This window comes from Bactrocera dorsalis, unplaced genomic scaffold (genome assembly GCF_023373825.1).
Source record: "Bactrocera dorsalis isolate Fly_Bdor unplaced genomic scaffold, ASM2337382v1 BdCtg147, whole genome shotgun sequence".
Lineage (NCBI taxonomy): Eukaryota > Metazoa > Arthropoda > Insecta > Diptera > Tephritidae > Bactrocera > Bactrocera dorsalis.
Window position 1 is genome coordinate 5,492 of NW_026038198.1, and position 20,521 is coordinate 26,012.

General features: G+C 35.8%; 1 protein-coding gene across 20 annotated transcripts in view; it reads left to right on the forward strand.

Annotated features, from left to right (window-relative positions):
• Positions 1-495: 495 nt before the first annotated feature.
• The window catches only part of LOC105230607 (uncharacterized), a 38,811-nt gene continuing 18,785 nt past the window's right edge, over positions 496-20,521 (forward strand). For 4 of the 20 annotated variants that reach the window (XM_011211480.4, XM_011211484.4, XM_011211485.4 and 1 more), the window contains exons 1-15: positions 500-650; positions 1,089-1,671; positions 7,136-7,292; positions 7,604-7,770; positions 8,511-8,546; positions 15,597-15,779; positions 15,883-16,026; positions 16,101-16,234; positions 16,313-16,493; positions 16,583-16,897; positions 17,828-18,142; positions 18,475-19,119; positions 19,189-19,371; positions 19,440-19,577; positions 19,637-19,819. In XM_011211480.4, coding sequence (XP_011209782.1) covers positions 1,452-1,671; positions 7,136-7,292; positions 7,604-7,770; positions 8,511-8,546; positions 15,597-15,779; positions 15,883-16,026; positions 16,101-16,234; positions 16,313-16,493; positions 16,583-16,897; positions 17,828-18,142; positions 18,475-19,119; positions 19,189-19,371; positions 19,440-19,577; positions 19,637-19,819 — 3,001 coding nt within the window. In that variant the 5' untranslated portion in view covers positions 500-650; positions 1,089-1,451. Of the gene's footprint in view, positions 713-1,088; positions 1,672-7,135; positions 7,293-7,603; positions 7,771-8,510; positions 8,547-15,596; positions 15,780-15,882; positions 16,027-16,100; positions 16,235-16,312; positions 16,494-16,582; positions 16,898-17,827; positions 18,143-18,474; positions 19,120-19,188; positions 19,372-19,439; positions 19,578-19,636; positions 19,820-19,909; positions 19,961-20,521 lie in introns of all 20 variants that reach the window. The other 16 variants (XM_019991882.3, XM_019991883.3, XM_011211483.4 and 13 more) reach the window with 12 other exon arrangements.

Here is a 20,521-nt window from a genome sequence, read left to right on the forward strand (position 1 = left end):
ATCTAGTGATATTGTTAATTTTTCGATTTTGTAAGTCATCAAATTAATGAACAACAAAGCACCAAAGGCAAAAGCAAATACAGTGTCGCGTCCTTCAATGAATATATGTAAATACGTGCATACAGCACATACATATACACACTACTGGTTACTAAGTAAGCACCTTCAATTTTGAAATTTTATGGTTTGAGTGAAAATTTTCCAAATTATTCCTTGCATTGTTTTTCCAAATATTCGTCGTGCGGGAGTATATATTGCTAACAATTCGGAATTGATGCTGCTCTTTGCGCTCTCGATGCTCTCGGGTACTGAGAAGCTTTTCCGAGTGTGACGACCACCGACTGGCACATTTTCGCCTAACATAACCGTACTCACTAACATATCATTGATACATGTATTCCTACCAGAAAAATAGATTTTTCGATTTTCGTACATTTCCGATTTTTGCCTTTTTCATTTGTGTTCAACTTGCGACAAACACACTAACTATGAAACACACACTTAACGAATTTGGTAGATCTTAGCGATCGAGGCAAAATTCACCAAAATCCTACGAAATATATTTCAGTTGCGAGCGGACCTCTGCACGGAGTGGAACTAAAAATTAAAAAAAAAATACTAGAAATAATCAGTCCGCGGAAAACGTTGAAGTTCATATAAATTTCCTACTACATACTAAATATACATATATATAAAATTATATATATATATAGTATATATGAATATTTGTACCAAAAATATACTAGAAAAGAGCATAAATATAATATATATACATATCTAAAAATATAAATATATCGAAAACATGTTCATTTGAAAGCATCGAAAATTACTTTGAGCGACGAATACATCCGATTTTGCAGCAAATTAAATTAGAAATATTTGGAAAAAATCTTTAAAGTGTTTGACCAAAGAAAAATCCGAAATAATATTGAAATAATTGAAGTTCTTAATGATATCAAAATAATTTGTATAATTTAAAATAAATGAGGTTTTAAAAATAAGTGATCATCCTTATATTGTTTGAGCAATCACCAGCATCAATTACTTAATCGACAATTTTTTTTTATATTTTCTCTTTCTGGTTCTAGTTCAATTTTTTTTTTCACAGATGAAATTTTTAATTTTAAGTTAATTTAAAGCATATATATAAAAGCCAACTGCAAAAAGTCTACGTCGTGCGAAAAATTCGTAACGAAAAATTGCCAGCTGCATTTTTCCTAAAGGAAACAAAAAGTAATAAAATAAAATAAAATTCATTCGTTCAAGCTACGTCGGAACGGAAACGGAGCGTAACGTTGCGAGGGGATCTGTGGATCGGGTTAGGAACGGAGTGAAATACATAGAGTGGAGTGTGTAGAGGTGTAGATTGGAGCGTAACGTTACGTTACCAAAAAATAACGACGGGGTCGTAACGCCAACGACCATCACACATACGATCGAAAATTAGAAGTATGACTTTTTCGCGGAAAAAAGTGCTGACGTTATGCGTGTGCACGCTATTGGCACTCATCAGTTTTCCCGGATATGTAGACTGTGCTAACAAAAAGGGATCACAGGCTACAGTAGCGCCACCACCGGCGCCCATCGAACCCGAGGCTGTAATCGAAGAGGTCAATGCCAAGCAATTGGAGAAATTATTGACCGACAAGGATTATGTTGCTGTCTTCTGGTGTAAGTATTCTAAATGTGGGAAGGGGGTTGACACTTTCATTTACACAGTTCCACATGAATAGAGTAGGTGGCATTATTAGAATTACCCGGCTATCAGCAAACAGCAATCAGAAACAGTACCAAAAAATAAGAAAGTGCCTTTCCACCGAAAAGAACTGGTGATATAAAAATAAAAAAGTAAAGGAATTATATGGATATACCTACAAAGTGGCTGAACTAAATAAAAATCGAGGCAAAAAAGTGTAGTAAAGTGAACTAAACTGTACGGAGCATCGAAACCAGAAGACCGAAATAGTGTTGAGCATTCCAATTCAGTAACGATGGGTAAACATATGTACGTATTATATAAAAACCGCAGCAAAAAATTAAATCACAAAAATGAGTAAAAAATAGAATGGCAAACGTATAACATGCACAACAACAACAAGAAAAGGCAATGTGAAACAAGTAATAGAAAATAAAATCACAAAAGTCGAAATGAATAAAGTAATCGAAAAGCAAAAGAAATTTTGAAATTCTCACACTAAAACGTCTAAGGCAAAAATGTGAACAATTCTGCGCTCGAAAATTTTTGAAATTGTTACGCTGTGTTCATAAATATACATCAAAGTAGTATTGGTGACTCTTGAAAAGCTCCGCAAGCATACACGTCTATTGGTAACTGTTTTGTTGTTGTTGCTGATGCCTAACGATAGCTGCTGTTTTGTATTTTTAAGCTATTTTTTATTATTATTTGCCTCTCTAAATATCCGCACATCAGCTGGCAGTAAATGTTTACGAACACATACGAAGCATCGAAATATTTGAGTGTAGTTGTGTGCGCCAAAGAGGGACAAACAGTTGGTTTTTAAAGTGCACCTGTGAAATTCACCTTGCTCAGCCAGAGAACTTAAAAGAATTTCTTTTCTTCTTCTTTTATGTTCTCTGACACAGCTTTGTACGCTCCCTCACTAAGAGAATCTAGCCAGAGAGCATAAAAGGGTAAAATAATTGTTTTATGTTCTCTGGTCTAGCGCAGTTCCGCTTTTTTCATCAATTGCACTGTGTGGGAACACTTGAACTTTCCCACCACTGGGAACATTATTCAATATTCTCAAAAAAAAAAACTGAAAAGCCTCCCTCGCTATGCTGTTACATTTATATGTTGTTGTTTCGTTCGCGATTTTACCATTACGGGGTACGTACCATTATGTAAATCGCTGAGATGGAGAATAAACACCTGTTATTGTTGATACCTTATGCTCTTGAAATACCTTGAGTTCTATTTCATGAGTTGTGGCGTGAAAATGGCCAATAAAGTATGCAACGCAACAAAAACATTATCCCACACTTACGCTCTGCGTTGTAAGTGTATTTAATCAACGGCTGATCTAACCAACGGCTCACTTAATATTGTTTGAGAAATGTTTTCTGCTACAACAGCAACGACTCCTTTTGTCCCTCACAGGAGATGGTATTCATTAATTGAATGCTCACTTACTGGACTACTGATACCAGTGAACTTGATTTATAACCACTGCGTATACTTTTCGTGGTAAAGAAAGAAATGTTTCGACATTTTTTGTAGAGCGGAAGATTTTGAAATAGATTATAACTTTTCTAAGGATGTAGACTTACTTGTTTATTTCTTAAATACTGATTAAGTAATTTTATTCGGACCTTTTGCACATTATTGATCATACTTTTAACAATATAGGTTTTTCGTGCAGAAATATTGAAGCATAAGCCGTTAACAGAGCTTCTCCCAGAACGTCTTACCATAACCAAATCAAATCTTCCCCCCATTATTTTCTGATAATTTTTTTCATTCAAAAAATTTTGGCGGCCATTAAAGTGAAAACTCCTATTTTCCACTTAAAAGTTCCGCCATTTTGTGGGCAGATGAGCAGAGGTATTTCATATGTTAAAAATGTGTACAAAGTTTGAAATGAATCGGTCAAGCAGTTTTGAAATGACAGTGAACACGGACTTTTCAAAAAGTAGTTATGAGAAAAACGCGTTTAAAATTTATAAACTAAACAAGTGACAAAAAAATTACCATATACTGGCTATCTACCATATTTCTAAATTCTTTACCGCTTTGAGTTGCTTTCAACGCCGCACATTCGAAGTTGCACTCGTAAAACATTTAATTAATCTGAAGATGCCATCCCAAATTTGCCTTTATAGATAGAATAGAGTGCATGAACTCTTCCAATGTATGGACTCATTCGATTTGCAGCGTAAAAGAAAAAATTCTGCACACGAGCATTATATATGTACATACATATGTATGCTCACAAAATGGAGAAGACAATCAAAAGATAAAAATGTCTAAATTTTTGCAGAGAATTATTAAAGATAATTTTCTTATGGGTTTGAAAATATACATGAAAGCTCATCATTGCATAAAAAGAAAAGTTGTTGAATAAGTAAACAATTGAGTTTATGGTATAGAGTAATATCTTTGTGTGTGATGAAAATTGCTTTTCTTTCATTAGAGCACCAGATGTGGCATCAGTGATGTGTGTATTCGAAAATATGGAAAATACATATATCTAAAATTGAAATTATAAACTTAATACTGGCGATAATCGAACAAATGTTAAATAACATGGATATTAATATGTTTATTAGAAGCCGCGAAGCGACACACCAATTGTAGCCCCATTCCTATATCCATATGTGTAGCGTTTGAGAAAAACTCAACTTTATCCATCGATAGATTGCATTTTTATAGTACATACAGTAAATTTTTACAAAGTTGTGGCGTCATCTTTTGACACAGATGTGCAATTTTCAGAGTAAATGCGAATTGTTTTTGTATTACTGCTATTATCTTGGATAAGTTCCGTACTATATTTTTATACTCCCGCAACATGTTGCACTAAGTATAATAGTTTTGTTCACCTAACGGTTGTTTGTAACACCTAAAAATAAAAGAGTTATATAGGGTTATATATCCATATGTATATAAATGATAAGCATAACGAGAGGAGTCGAATTCTGAGTGGCTGTCTGCCTGTCCGTCCGTCCAAGCAATAAATTGGGTAAAAATTGAGATATTTTTATACGAAATACGTGTTCCTTGGCAAAAAAAGGGAGGCAGAGTTCGCTATAAAACATATAAAGTGTCATAACTAAGCACAAAATTAAGATATACATACAATTGTGACTTGGCACAGGGGATTGCAGTAGAAATGGGTATCTGTGGGCTAAAATTTTTGAAAAATGGGCGTGGTCTCATCCCCTAAAAGGACTTAAGATACAATAACCAAATTTGCTCTGGATAAATCCCTTAAGCGTCCTACCAACACTATAAAGATAAATGTAATTGGATTATAACCCCGCCCACTCCCCATATAACGGTTCTGTTAAGCTATATACTACTAAATTCGACCGTCTGCAACCAAATTTGCTAAGTAATATTATTCTGACGTTCCTACGTTATGGTGTGAAAATTAAGCCAAAGCAGACTACAACCAAACTTACTCTCCATACAACACAGTTTTAAATTCCATCTAATTCTTGGTTTTGATTCTTGAAAGTTGCGAAAGTATAAAATGTTCTGTTATGGCCGAACAGAGCTAAGTTAGTCCTTACTTGTTGTTATGGACATGATTTGTATACTTGACTAATTTGATATCTCTAACGATAAATTTAACACCGCGATATCTCAGGTAGGCGTACTTGTCGACTAAAGTCTCTCATTTATAAACTATGCTTTCTGCAATTTTTGGGGAAATCCTTAAAAAAAATTGATATTCTTTTCATTAAACTTTCGTTACTAAAGCTTTTGACAAATACGTTGGTTTCGGCGGCCCTACGGGTAGTATTTTATATAAATTTGCAACTTAAAAACATATCTAGCATAAATCAACAAATGGTGATTTCTTCCGCAAAAAGTTAGAGCGAAATATCAACAACAAATCATTTCCGGTCCCAGAGAGTAAGTCATTCAAATGGCATGTAATTAACACAACCAATGGCACCACTGTGAGAGACGACAGCGAACACGTCAGCAATTTTAATCGTTGGTAGTTTTGCAGATTTATTTTTAATTTCATTTCGTTGTCATCTTTCAGTTTTAAATCAGATATAGTACTCAAAGCGTTGCACATATTGGCCCGTCGCAGGCCATCTACCCAAATGGAATGAGTACATAGACACATACATACATGCCAAATAATAGTCAAAATGCATTAGAATTGGCAATACATACACACAAACATTTTCCTGCACGAACTCTGGCGCAAACACAACACTTGTAATTACAATTACTAGTACCATTGCCCAAGTAGCAACGCCCCTCGACGACCGAATGTAGTGCGGGTGCAGGCGGGCGCTGACAAGGGGTTCAGTTGGCAATGGCTGAAAGCGGCGTGCGGTCACTCAGCCGCAACCCTAATCGTTGTGCATAAATTTGTATGATTTAATTCAAAAAAATGTTGCCAGTTTAGTGATCATTAATAATCCGCTCTCGCTCGCAAATGCTGCTTTTACCATTCATTCAAGATCTTCGGATACCCCACAGGTGTATATTAACACACACGCACACACACTTGTATGTTTGTTTGTAGTAATATTAAATGCATTGTTGCATTGGCTATACTTAAGGGCTTCTCGTCGTACTTGCACATTCAGACATGTAAATATGTCTTATTTTTATAGACAATCTACTGAAGGGATGCATCATCTTTTACAAAGTAATTTTGATTTTGTGAGATCTAAAAATACATTAACATACAACGGTAAACCCATTCTGCATCATTCATGCCGCTTTCGAACCTCTACATTGAAATGGTGGAAATCTCAACAACCAAATGCTATGATAGTAGTGTTCGATTCGCCCTTTCCTTCCTCGTTATCATGCACACTGCTTTCTTGTAAAAAAATCGCATTTAAAACCAAAAATCAAGTTATCGATTTGAATTTATATAAGAGGGTATGCTGATCCTACATGCTGACTCAGACCATTTTGAAAGGATCAGATGACAAATTACTCTCAAAATTTAACATTTTAATATTGTTTATTGATTTTTAAAACTCATGAATTGAAATAAATAATAGCTATTTATAGAAGCTGCAAGGCACGAAAGTAAGATTTTGTTAAAACGTATTTTTGTCTTGGGAAGATCCATCAAAGAAAGAAAAAAACAGCGCAAGACAATTGTATATGTCAGTAGACCTGTTGGCACAGTATGCAACGTAGGTATGGTTATTATCCACACCATTTGCCTCTTCTCAAACTGTGAAGATCAAGTTTTGTTCGTCTAAATATGTTTGAAATTTTATTTAAGCGATTGTACCACCCAAGTTATTTTTTATAAGTTAAGGGGTCATTTTGGTTAGGGGTATAGCATGCACTTCTTTAATTTTGAGAAAACGTGGTCCTGGTATGCCTTTTCATAATTACATATACAGAAAGACCTACGCGCTATTTATTTCTCATTTACTATTTCTCTTTCTTTTGCTTTAATTCCAGATGCGCGAAGCTGTATCACCTGTGATAAAGTATTAGCTGAACTCGAAAAAATCGATGATGATACCGATTCATTTGGTGTCGACTTCGTAAAGATTAACGACAAACGACTAGCAAAGCAATACGGAATAAAGAATTTCCCAGCACTCACGTACTTCAGGTAAATAATTAACCAATCTTTAATGCATATGCATACATAAACAAGGTTACGTAGTAACACAGTTCAAGATCTCGTGTCCTTAATCTAAAGAAAATAAAAAAATCTAGTTGCCATCAAGGCAAGTACTCTACTACTTAGGTTTGAATATTCGCTGAAAATAGTTAAGCAGTGTTTGCGAGTTTGGGATAAAGTGAATTTTCTCAAAATGAAGCAGAATAGCAAATTAGATTATTGTTCTTCAAAATAAGTACATAAAGAAACAAAACTGACATGGAAGCTCATATACACTAATGTAAAAATATTACCCACAGGGAAAAAGAACCAATTATCTATGATGGCGATCTCATGGACGAGGAGGGCGTACTTGATTTCCTCACTTCTCTCGAGGCCATGGACCTGCCCGATCGCATTGAAGAGGTTAATTCAAAGATACTATTAAAGATTATCGAGGATACTGATTTTGTAGCTGTTCTATTCTGTAAGTTCTTTGTTGTGTTCATAAACCGTAATTTTATTTTATTTTGCTATTTTCAAAAGTTGATTTTATACTTGTTTATGTAGCTGATTTTCGCACATTTTGTAGTGACATTTGAAGCATTTACTATATACCTCCTAAGCATCATTTATGAAGATTTTCACAAACTTATTCAGGCTTCCTTTGGGTTGTTTAAACAAAAGTCCGCAAGCAGTTGCAGTTTTTAGTCTATGATTTACTACAGACTGAAATTTTTTCACTTATTCAAAAAAAAGCAGTTAGGAAAAGTTGCAATTTCTTTTACACATACGTAGATAACTAAACTTTTTACATTTAAATTTCACACTTCAATTTTATAAAAAAATAACAGAAAAATAATTGTGACTAAAATTCAAATAAACACAAAAGTTAGGATGTTTTCCATTCAGGGTACATTAAGTAGAACGGATTTCAGCTAACCTTTGCATTTGTGACTAACAAAAAAAAAAAAAACAAAGAAATATAGAGTAAATAATTAAACAACCATGTGGAGTCGAATGCGTATCGCTGAAGATGAAAAAGGACAAAATTTAATTTTGTAATCAAAAACAAAATAAAAAGAAACAAAGTAACAATGTGATAACTATGAGAGCAGCTCATAATATACATACTTCGAGCGCCTCGCACTACATACTACTTAATGTCTACTAGACTTTTGGATTTCTACTGTACATAAAATTGTTCTGAAATATCGACTACTTCAGGTCCCGATCATGCCACGTGTCCGCCTAGGGTGATGGGTAAGTGAAAGTGAGCGTTTAAAGTTGGATTTCGAAACTCACCTATTTATCAGTCAAAATTGCCTACCCTCCAACTTACCAACTGCATCACCACTACCACCTCTACCAAGAAAACTGCAACAACCAGCAACAACAATCATTTAATTAAATCTCTTGTATTGGTCTTGTGTAAATAGTCATTAATTAATTTGCTCCCACGCACTTCATCCTGCACTGAATGCCATGTCCTGAGTGATCCACTTAGCTCTTTTTATCACCTTATGACGATCTTCTATTGTTGCCAATACACTCCACTTGTTTGTAAATATGTACCTGTAAATATGTATATATGTATGTATATATACAAAAATATGTATATTTGTATATGCTGGTATTTGTGCTGATGTTTGTATGCGAAAAACTAACGGCATTTACATTGGTCTCTAAAGCTTTGCCTTGCTTGCTTCTGCCTTAACGCTTCTTTATGAAACAAAACTTAAATTGCTTCTGAGTCGGTGTATGTATGTATGTATTCTTAAATATGCATTATCTAAGTAAGTATGCATATGTATGATATATACGTAAGTAAACGTTTCAACCCTGTACAATAAGTTGATATAGAAAGACAAATAGTCCATATACATATATACTATGTAATATAGTATATATATGTATGTAAGTATATTTTGACATTTGGATACACATATGAAGTTTTGACGCAATAGAATACTTATGGTCACCGAAATGAAAATGAAATGATTAAAAAAGACACCCAAGTGTACGAATTTATACTTACTTGTATGAACATAAATAAGTTTGCTGGTGTTTAGTGAAATTCTTGAGACCTTGAGGATTAATTACGTTAGAACTCCTACGCACGGATCAGCAGGCGCTGGTTATTAACCTTTCACTACAAACATACATTCGCTAATTCACTGTTCACAAAAATAAGAGTGACGGCATTAAATTAAATACATATAATAATTGTTTACTTTCTAACAAAAACAAATTTAATTTTCTAATTTCATATTACAAAAAATTCACATTCTATAATGATTTGCTTTTTAAACAAGTTTGAAAAAAAAAAATAAAAAAATAAATAAAAAACTTACATATGTTTCATGAAAAAAAAGAATGCTTATCCAAGAGATTGAGGAGGAGAAGATAACATCTTCTAAGGATTACCCACTTTAATAAAATTTCAACAGCACATTCCACTTTGTCAAATATTTTCGTAGGTACCTTTCGAGACATTAAACCTTCACTGACCTAACTTGTTCAACAAGAAAATATCGCCTATTCAATAACATCTTTGACCAAGGTCCGTACCAGTAGTATACTATAATATCAAATAATTCAAATTTGCCTAGTCTTGCCTCAAACTTGCAATTCTTTTATTTACTGAACTCATATCAGGACTACTCGTCGTTTGCCTTCCGAAGATTGTCTTACCTCAAATTGTCTCTCAGTGCGCAAAGTTCAAATTTGCGCTGAGTTTACGCCTAGATTGCGTTCCATATCACATTTGTATTGGAATTGCTGAATCATATTCTTATTATTTGCGTTTGTGTATCCCTAGAATTGGGCACTATAGCTCCATGGCTTGAAAAACGTGTATTGAAGAAGTTGGTGCAGAAATTGTTCTTGCTTTGAAAAAAATTAAATACAATAAGATAACTGAAAGAACAGGAAATGCAATTCATTTAAGCTATTTTCGTAGCAGACTCGCGAACACAAAAGATTAGACAAGTTCATATGGCTCGTATGTTTTATCAACGACAACAAGATGCCCACCCCACCGGTAGCTACAAGAAAGCCGCATAAAATTAGAAAAGTAAATTTAACAAACATGAATACAACTCTAACTATGTAAGACACATACATATGTACATGCATATGCACCTACAAATACATTTGCCAATTTAGACGCTGACGGCGGACGAATTTCATCGTGGCATGTTTCTTTGTATGAGCAACTCGGCTATATGCTGTGTGATTGCATGAAAGAATACTCGACTGTAGCAGCAAATGTCTGGGCTTGTCGCCAGCCTAATGGTGCTAGCAGTAGCGCTGTGTGGCATTGGGCGTCTCCGACATTCTATTTTCATTTGAATTTCTAATAATTAGTACTTGGAGAATTCAATTTTAGTATTATTTCTGCGAATGTACGAACATGCTTTAAGCCAATAATTAACCTGTGGGAAATATACTCGCAGATTTAAGGTTTGATGTCAGAAAATATTTCTGTTGTAGAAACTTAAGTGGTTGATTGAAGTGCGACATGGCCCCGTATCATGTCAAAACCTGAACCCTCAATGCCTTTATGATGCATTTGCGGTGTTTTCATTGGTTATTTTGGCTTTTTCAGTGTACAAACCGAATTGAGCGAGTCATTATTTTGATGGACGAGCAGTATTTTATGGTACAACGAGCATTGAACCGGTTTGAATAAAAATAGTGAGGGTTTAGGATTCGACATTGGATGACTAGAGCATTTTTTTAGGCCATCTTAACCACACACTCTCATTTGTAAGCACACCGTTATTTTCCTTATCAAAACGAAACTTCTGTGTGCAGTGAAAAACAAATCACGCAAATGATTTTTTTACAAACACAAGCACCACTGAATCGCCAGTGTATTCGAAAAGCGACTCCAACAACAAAACAGAAATTAATTCAAATTTAAAATTATAATTTTTATAAATAACGCCGCCTTAGCAGAACAATGATGTGGCGCGTATTTGGATTTAAATATCCGCATCGAATGTGGCAACAACACAGGTTTATGCACACGCGTGACAAAGGCTGGTGCGAACGACACACGCACTCATACACTCACCGCGCTAGAAGTAAGAAATGCAAAGCAAATCCCCCGAACTGTATTAGCAAATAATTTTTGAGCGCTTGCATGTGTGCGTCGTTGTCTGAGTGTGTGTGTTTTGGCGTGATTGTGAAGCGTAAAGTAAAATGAAAAATCACGAAGAAATCGTGGCCGCGGCCACAGCCACAGGCAGGTTAGTGTCCACCTACAATCGCTGATAAAAATAGCACTGAAACGATTTCGCGCCAACGACAAGGCGAACACAAAGGGGAAATAAGAAAAAAATAAGAAACGCGACGACAAACACATATTGATTTTTTATTCTTTTTGTGCAAACCTACTTACGTGGTACTCATATACATAGGTATGGACCACCACACACTTGTAATCTGGCATGCGACCCTACATTTGCATAGCTTGATTTCAAATTTACAAGCAATGAACTCGTAAATAATATTCTCAAGGTCAACTTTTATGGACATATCACATTTGTGTCTATTGCGAGCATGAAAGTAAACGATTAATGAAAACATTGAGCAAATACAAAGCTAACATCTTCCAAAAGATCGGAAAGGATCCATTTTATTGCTGCGTTCGGGGGTCAAGTTAGCGAATCAATGCGGCCAAGAATTAAAGTATGAATGATCATTGAGGAATCATTACCATAAAATCGGCTCTGACTTGAACCAAAGTACTTTCCTTGCCAGCCGTCCCAGCTGCTGCTGAGGTAAATAAGAATTTAATGTTGCTAAAGCTCCGCTGATGGTGTGATCCACCAATACATGTATGTATATTCAACATTAGTTGGTAGCATATTTATGTATGTATGCAGTAACCTTCGCATTGAACCGAAATTGGTTCCTTACCGACATGACAACATGAATGTCTTATGTTTTCACCCAAAAGGAGGTGTTTTAGGAATGCAATTAAGAGGCTTGCTCTATTTTTCAAATCGACGAAAAAAAGCAGTAATGCTTATGAGGGGGCGGTGCATGCAGGTGAGTGCAATCCGTAAGCACTGGCCTGAATTGGGGTGGGAACCCAGCGGCACACAGGGGTTCGGAGGTTGGCTGGCCTACAAGTGTCTCGTATGGGTGAAGGCGAACATAGCCAGCGCGTGTGCCGCCATTGAATGATCTTCGCCATGTTCTTGTTGGCTGCGACTGTCGCGATTTCGCCGCTGGCAAACGCTTTGTGAAAATGGCTTACGAATTGACAGTCGAACATTAATTTCTGCGCTTGGACGGGCCAACAGAATTTTTAATTGCATTCGCAGTAAAACACATAATTTAGTTTGGGTGCAACTCGAGCAAGCGCACACACAAACACAATACAATACCTAGCTATGCGAACATAATTACATAGCCGCTTGTGTGTTGAGTGAAATTTAAATGTAAAAACATTTCATTTTGAAAGAAATGCGAATGGCCTGAATGGTTGGCACTGCCGAAAATGCACTTTAAATCGAAATACCTGGTGTATACCTTTTAGCTTTTTTCGCGTTTTTAGCTTGATGTGTTTGATGTACTGTAATGGGGGGCGTATACGCGACCAACCTGTTCTCACTTGCATATCATATGAGTATACACAATTATTATGGGCGTGTGTGGTCGCAGGGCACATTTGGAGGCAAAGAATTTCTGTTTTACAAATGCAACAGTCGTTAGTGTCAGCAATTGTCTTGTCTTGTAATATAAATTTGTTTCATCGCAGCTCCAGTTAAACTGTAAGGCAAACCCACAGCCATGTGCATACTTATATCACAAAGAACGTTCGCTTAAATGGAGCTGTCTTCCAGGCGCTAATAAAAGCATTTCGATTTTTTCATCAACCAGTTTCTCTTTACAACAAGGCAATTATCCTGCCAATGATTATGTCACACGAACTCTCGACCATAAATCCTGACATTCTCCTACAATTCCTCCTACGTCGAATACCGTGGAGCAGTCAGGCTTGTTTCGAAGCAACACATTTGCCTTTATATACAGTGAAATGCCTCATAACCGGACACCCACCGTCGCAGTGTTTTTGTCCAGCTATGGGAGCTGTCCACATATGGGAGCGTGGCAAAAATGATTGTTTAAAGTGTATTCTTAGAGCCAGTAGCTGAAACTAACTAAACTAAGAACTACATTGTAAGTGGACTAATAAATGAGAGTCAATGCAAGTCCGAAGAGAATGAATGACAATTATCCTAAAAATAGTGTTCAGTTATCGGAACGTTTTTATGTCGGGTTTTAGGAATTGATTTTGTATAAAAATATTAAGGAAAAAGTTATGTTCATGAAATCTGTCCAGTTGTCCGGATATGAGGACTCTCCGTAATAGAGAATTTCACTATACATTTGCATATGCTTGTTAATAGTATTATTATATTATTTGTTCAATATTTGTGGAACAAAAGCGATTTTTTTAATTCGTTTTGTCATGTACATTAAGCCGATATATAGCAATATAAATACGGTTGCTTTAGTTAGTGCAGTTAATGCTCGTATTGATCAATTGAAGAGTGAACTAAGAGATCTGAGAGATCGCTTCATCGAAAACTAAAACATCCGTAATCACAATTGCAAATGGCTGCCATTTACCATCTTAGCCAACCGTTATGAGGTAAATGTCGTTGCTTTTATGGTTGTATATCGCTTCGAAATAGTCAAGAAGTTTCCGTGAATTATTATCGTTCTTACAGTGGAATATGAAAAATTCAAATTAAACTCATTTTATTACTAAAAATCGTCGTTGTGGCCATAAGTTGCTAGTAAATATATAAATGTATGTGCATTTGGCTCGGCCCACATCTCCGAACTGTAATGAGTAATTTCACAAAATTTATGCGTTAAAAACATTTTAATAAAATACACAATCAAATGCAAATTTGGCTTCGGGCCAATTAAATTTCACTTAGAACTTGGTAAGAAAGATGATAGCAACGGACTAAGAAACGACTTATGTTGACTTGGTGGCAGTAGATGCCATATGTATAGGGGCTTGATTTTCTTGTTTTAAGGACATCTAGTTTGCATTTATTGAGGATATGCAACAAAAATTAGAAAACAATCATATTTAAATTCAACTAAATATAAATAATTATATTTGAAAATATGAAACAAAGTAAAACAAAATGTGATACAACTACAATGCTCGCTGTTCTTCTATGAAATTCACCACACCACGCTTTCGGTGTGTAGGTGTATTTTCACGTTGAATTCTCCCAATTTGCACGAGCATGCGCCGTTAATATAGAAATTCAGAAGAAAGAGAAGTCGGACGCTTACAGAAGAAGAGCTAAAGCTTTTTAACTTTGAGAATGCTCTCTGCACAGAACCAGAATCGTTTGTTTACATGTCCGCAGCGAACAATGCATTTACTTAGTAAATATGTTACAGCTTAACATGGCGATGGAGAAATTAGAAGCAGAAGCAGAAGCAGAATAAATATCACTTTAAATTATCACAATAAAAGAATTCTAGTAATTTAAAAAAATTCTGTTTTGACGGGATTATGCGAAAAATGCGAAATCAATGCAATATATCTGCGGGGCTGACGCCGATTCTGAAATCTTAAATTAATACTATCGGTTCTAAAGTTTCCGTTAAGAATCATTAATTTTACTATTTTTGAATGCTAAAAGCTTGCGTCCATCTGTTAAATATTTAGAAATAAGTCTCTTAGCTAAAATTACAACTATGACTTGAATTCATACTCACACACAGATATTATGTATATAAATAATGACAGAGGACATCTTTGGTATAGCATATGTATGTATGTATGTATGTATGAATTTCAGGCTAAACATTATGTTTAATTCTGCATGAACTTGAAATATGAAATATAATTCCCTCAGAAATAAGTCGTCAATAAAAAATTAAAAGCTATGGACATAAATTGAATGAAAACAAGTTGAGTTCGACAATACCAATACACATACATGCAGAATTTATATATTTTTCATATATGTATTTACCACAGACATACATATATACGTACACACGTCTCCTTTGCACGCGTAAAATCACACATACACGCACCCACATTTATGTACACAAACGCGCGCTCAGCGCCGCCTAACATACTTGTACTATAATCCAGATGCCCCGCACCGCCCCGCATTGTTATTACACATATGTAGTATGCACGGCCTGCGTTGCTCAACGCCTAAAATGCACCCGATTCCTCCACAAATACAGTATTATTGTTGCGATTATCAGAATTCGATATTAACAATTGTCTGTTCCACCTCCGAACAGATAAGCCGCAATGTCGCAAGTGTGCCAAAGCTTTGCAAGAACTGGAGAATATCGACGATGAAGCAGATCAGTTGGGCATTGGTTTTGTCAAGATTCATGATGAGGCATTGGCCGAGGAATATAATTTGGGCAATCTTCCAGTATTGGTTTACTATCGCCATCAGACGCCGATCATATATGAAGGTATGAAGAGCAAGGCAATTACTGCCCATTAATGGCCGCAGATCACAGCTATCCTAATCCCCGTTCGATAATGATTATACTATATAATATATGTGTTATCCAGGTGAATTGTCTCGAGAAGAGGATGTCTTAGAATGGCTGGTGCAAAATAAATCTACCGGTGATGAAGATGACGTCATAGAAGATGTTACGGCTAAAACGCTGTCCACACTAATCAGCAATATCGATAATCTGGTTGTATTATTCTGTACGAATTCGAAATTATAATACTTCAAATATGAATACTGACTGAATACTGATTCTCATACGTTTCACAACTAGATGATCATGGTAATGATGATTCAATGACCGTATTGGAAGAGCTAGAACAAATTGACGACGACTGCGATAAACACGGTATTCAATTTGTGAAAATTGACGATCCAAAAGCCGCAGCCGAATATGGAATCGATACGGTAATGCATAATGAGTGGCAATTTTGAGAATCCATACATATGATTAATAAAAATGTTTATGCGTGCGCGTGTGAACAGATTCCGGCAATAGTATATTTCGAAAAACAAATTCCAAATATTTATGACGGTGATCTCATGGCTGAGGAGCAGATACTCCATTGGCTGGTGGGACAATTAGAGCATGACGAAATCGAGGATGTTACAGATGAGATGCTTGACAAGATGGTGAAGGAAGGCCGTGTTATGGCTGTGCTATTCTGTAACTATACCTATCAATTGACTACTTCCCCTCTTCTGCCTCGTTAGCGTGCCGTGTTAATGTACAATGACTCATTTTCCCCATTTTAGATGATAACAATGATAAAAAATCACAGAAAGTACTGGAAGAATTGGAGAATATTGACGATGAATGTGATGCATTGGGTATAACTTTTGTGAAAATTGACAATCCTGAAGAAGCCATCGAATACGGCATAAACAAAGTTCCTAAACTAATTTACTTTGAAAAAGGCATTCCAACCATTTACGAAGGCAATCTTGAGGATGAAGAGAAATTGCTGAAATGGCTCGAGGAGCAAACCACCTCCGATCAAATTGAGGATATAACTGATGAGATGTTGGATTTGATAATAGAAAAGATGCCTTATGTCGCTGTGCTCTACTGTAAGTTGTTGCATGAAATTTAGCGCAAATTGGCCAATGAAGCTAGTACGAGCTAGCCTGAGCGATCTCGTACTCGCTGCAGTGATATTAGCCCTATTTGCAATAATACATTTTGCTTCCAGAAAGGAAAGCAAGAATTACCCAATTTGTACATAATCATTTTATGTAGATGTAGATATTCGATGTTCGTGCGTGAGCGTGTTTTGCGTGAAATAGATGTTGTTACAATCTTTTGGAGCAATTCCGTTATAATGCCCATCTTTTATGATGTATAAGTAAGCTAAGACGTAAGGCCTTTTCGCGCTAAGCCTAATTATGCTTTATGTGCTCACTTGGGTATTAATGAATTCAACTACTATATAAAAATATTTATTAAAATAAAATTATCGCTCAAACTACACAGATGTTTGCACAGTCTATAAATGTTGCGCCAAGATCCGGTCAGTTACAATTAAATATGTGTATGTCAAGTGCAAGCAATTATTGGAGATTGCCGTATATTTCCGATCCTATTGCAAACCTTTTAAGACTGGTGTTATAAACCTCTCTCTGGCTCATATATTGTTAGCAATAACTTATTAAATTTTTCAGTATAACGAAAAGCGGCTGACTAGTATTTAGAACTACCACAAACGGTTGTGCAAACATCTGTGTCGTCTACGTGAGCTCTAAAGTTTTGTTGCGATCGATATTTGTTGTTGTGTCTATGAAACCTAACCACTAACATCTGATGAAGAGCTGAGATGTGATTTCAAATAGGTCAGTAATAGTAGACAGCCATAGGCGATAGAGTTTCTCCACAGACGTTTGGCATTTAGTACATTAGTGTATTGAAGTTTAACTGCAACAGGAATAGTTAGGTTTTTTTTATATAAAAACTTATTTCGTTCGTCAAAGTATTAATGGTTTTATTCATTTCTGTCCCAATAGACGACAAGGACCAAAAGAAATCGCAAAAGGTACTAGCCGAACTGGAGAATATCGACGATGAGTGTGATCAAAATGATATCGCCTTCGTCAAAATTGACGACGACAGTGAGGCGAAGGAATGGGGTATCGATGAAATACCGTCGATTGTCTTCTTTGAACGTGGCATACCACATATTTACGAAGGTGATTTAATGAAAGAAGACGAACTCTTGGGTTGGCTTGTACATCAGAAGCGTCACTCAGAGATCCCCGAAGTCACCGACGAGATGAAGGATAAGTTGGTTGAAAATACTGAACATTTGGCCGTGATTTTTTGTAAGTTTGTATTCCTTTCGTAATATTACAACTTATAAAAAACAAGCAACACTATTTTTTTGGCAACCAACTGTACATTTAGTGTAACATAATTTGAGATTAGATACCTTTCATCTATAATTCTATATACCCTTAACACTTTAAAGAGGAAAGAATTAATAATCTTTGATGTAAAATAATTTTTTCTGTTGAATGCGTTCCGAACAATATTTGATATTTTCGACCTAGTGCACATTTACATATCTTCAATGTTTTATTTCTATTGTTTTTTATTAAGAAGGCACAGAAAAAAAACTGATATTTTCTAACGGATTTTATGTACTTTTGTTCAGACGACAAGGATGATAAACAAGATATTCGCGTACTCAACGAACTGGAGAATATTGACGATGAACTCGAAAAGGAGGGCATAGTGATTGTACGCATTGACAATGCCGCCGAAGCTAAAGAATACGGTTTAGACCATTTGCCTGCGCTCATTTATTTCGAGAACAAAATACCAGCACTCTACGAGGGCGATCTAATGAACGAGGACGAAGTATTGGAATGGCTGATTTTGCAAAAGCGTACCGCCACCATTGAAGAGGTCACCGATGAAATACTGGTCGAATTAATCAACGACCATGAGTATGTTGTGGTATTCTTCACCGGTCCCTGTGAGCCGGGCGAAAAATGCGATAAGACACTGAATGCATTGGAGAGCATTGACGATGAACTGGATGAAGCAGGCATCATTTTTGTCACTACCGAAGACACCAACATCGCCAAGAAGCACAACATAAAGAGTTACCCACAATTGGTATTCTTCAGAAATCGTGATCCATTAGTTTTTACAGGCGATTTAGATGATGAAGACGAAGTATTGGCATGGATCACAGATGAAGACACTCTAGAGATTCCGGGTAAAATTGAGGAAGTGAATACGAAAATGTTGGATAAGATACTGTCGGAAAATGATCACGTGGTGGTATTCTTTTGTAAGTGAGAGAAGATCAAAGTCTTTAGGAAACTTCTTATACACACTTTTTCTTGTAACCTTTTTACAGACCGTGAGGGCGATAAGCGCGCACAGAAGATTTTGAATGAACTGGAGAATATCGATGATGAATGTGAAGAAAAGGATATTGACTTTATCAAAACTTCCGATCCTGATGTTGATAAGGAATACGATCTGGCTAGCTTGCCGGCATTAGCATTTTACAGACACAAGTTCCGCACGATATATGATGGTAAGCACTAGTTGGTAGTTCATTCTTATATAATGATTCATAGCAATTGTCGATTCCTGTATGCTTAGGTGATCTCATGAAGGAGGAAGAAATTCTGGATTGGGTTATCGATCTCCATGAATCCACAGCTGACGTTATCGAATCTGTCGATCGCAAAACTTTGCAAGTTCTGATTAACGACGTAGAACACTTGGCTGTATTTTTCTGTAATTTATATAGTTAAAATAAATTTGCATTCTCTGATTGAAAATATAAACTTATTTAGATGATGACAAATGCGAGACGTGTCCACAAATCTTGGAGGAATTAGAGACCATTGATGATGATACCGACAAACACGGCATACAATTTGTCAAATCGAATGATGTGAAGTTGGCGCATGAAATAGGAATTTTTGCATTCCCAGCTTTGGTCTATTATGAAACGGGCGTTCCAATCATGTATGACGGTGAGTTGGGAAATATGCTCTGGTGTATTTAAATACTGAAACGATATATTGCATAAATAAGTAATCACATGTTTCTAATTTTTCCGACAGGTAATCTCAAAAATGAAAATCGTGTGTTGCAGTGGCTGATCAATCAAAAGAGTAAGTGTTCTTTGTTCGAAAGTTTTGTTTCCCAGATTCGGTTGAGAACACACATACAATTCTATTCCTAGTCCTCTAACACCAGACACACACGCCACATAGCATTAAGACTCAGTCAATATAATCATATTCTTTGACTCATGAGAACCCTTATTCATGTAGTATATTCAACACACACTTAGATCTCAGTCTATCTACCTTAGTGAATACACCGATTGAGCAATGATAAAAAATAAAATTTGTTAACTTTGTTAGCGCCATACATTGAACGTATGGCTAAGCGAATTATCAAAGCAATTCTGACAGTCTAGGCCATATCCATAACGAAGAGGTGCGTATATTTAGTTGAATGAAAAAAACATATGTTTGTAGTTTATGAATACGTCTATCATTACTCATGTGCATTTTTTGAATTCAAATTGACTCGCCTGATTTTCAACCACATCCCTCTACAGCTCGTATCACTTTAATTGAAAATACTTTTTGTGTTAATTGAATACCCCTTTCAATGGTATTAAGTTGAAAGCTTTGGTCTATTATCAAAACTAAACTGTTGTCGAT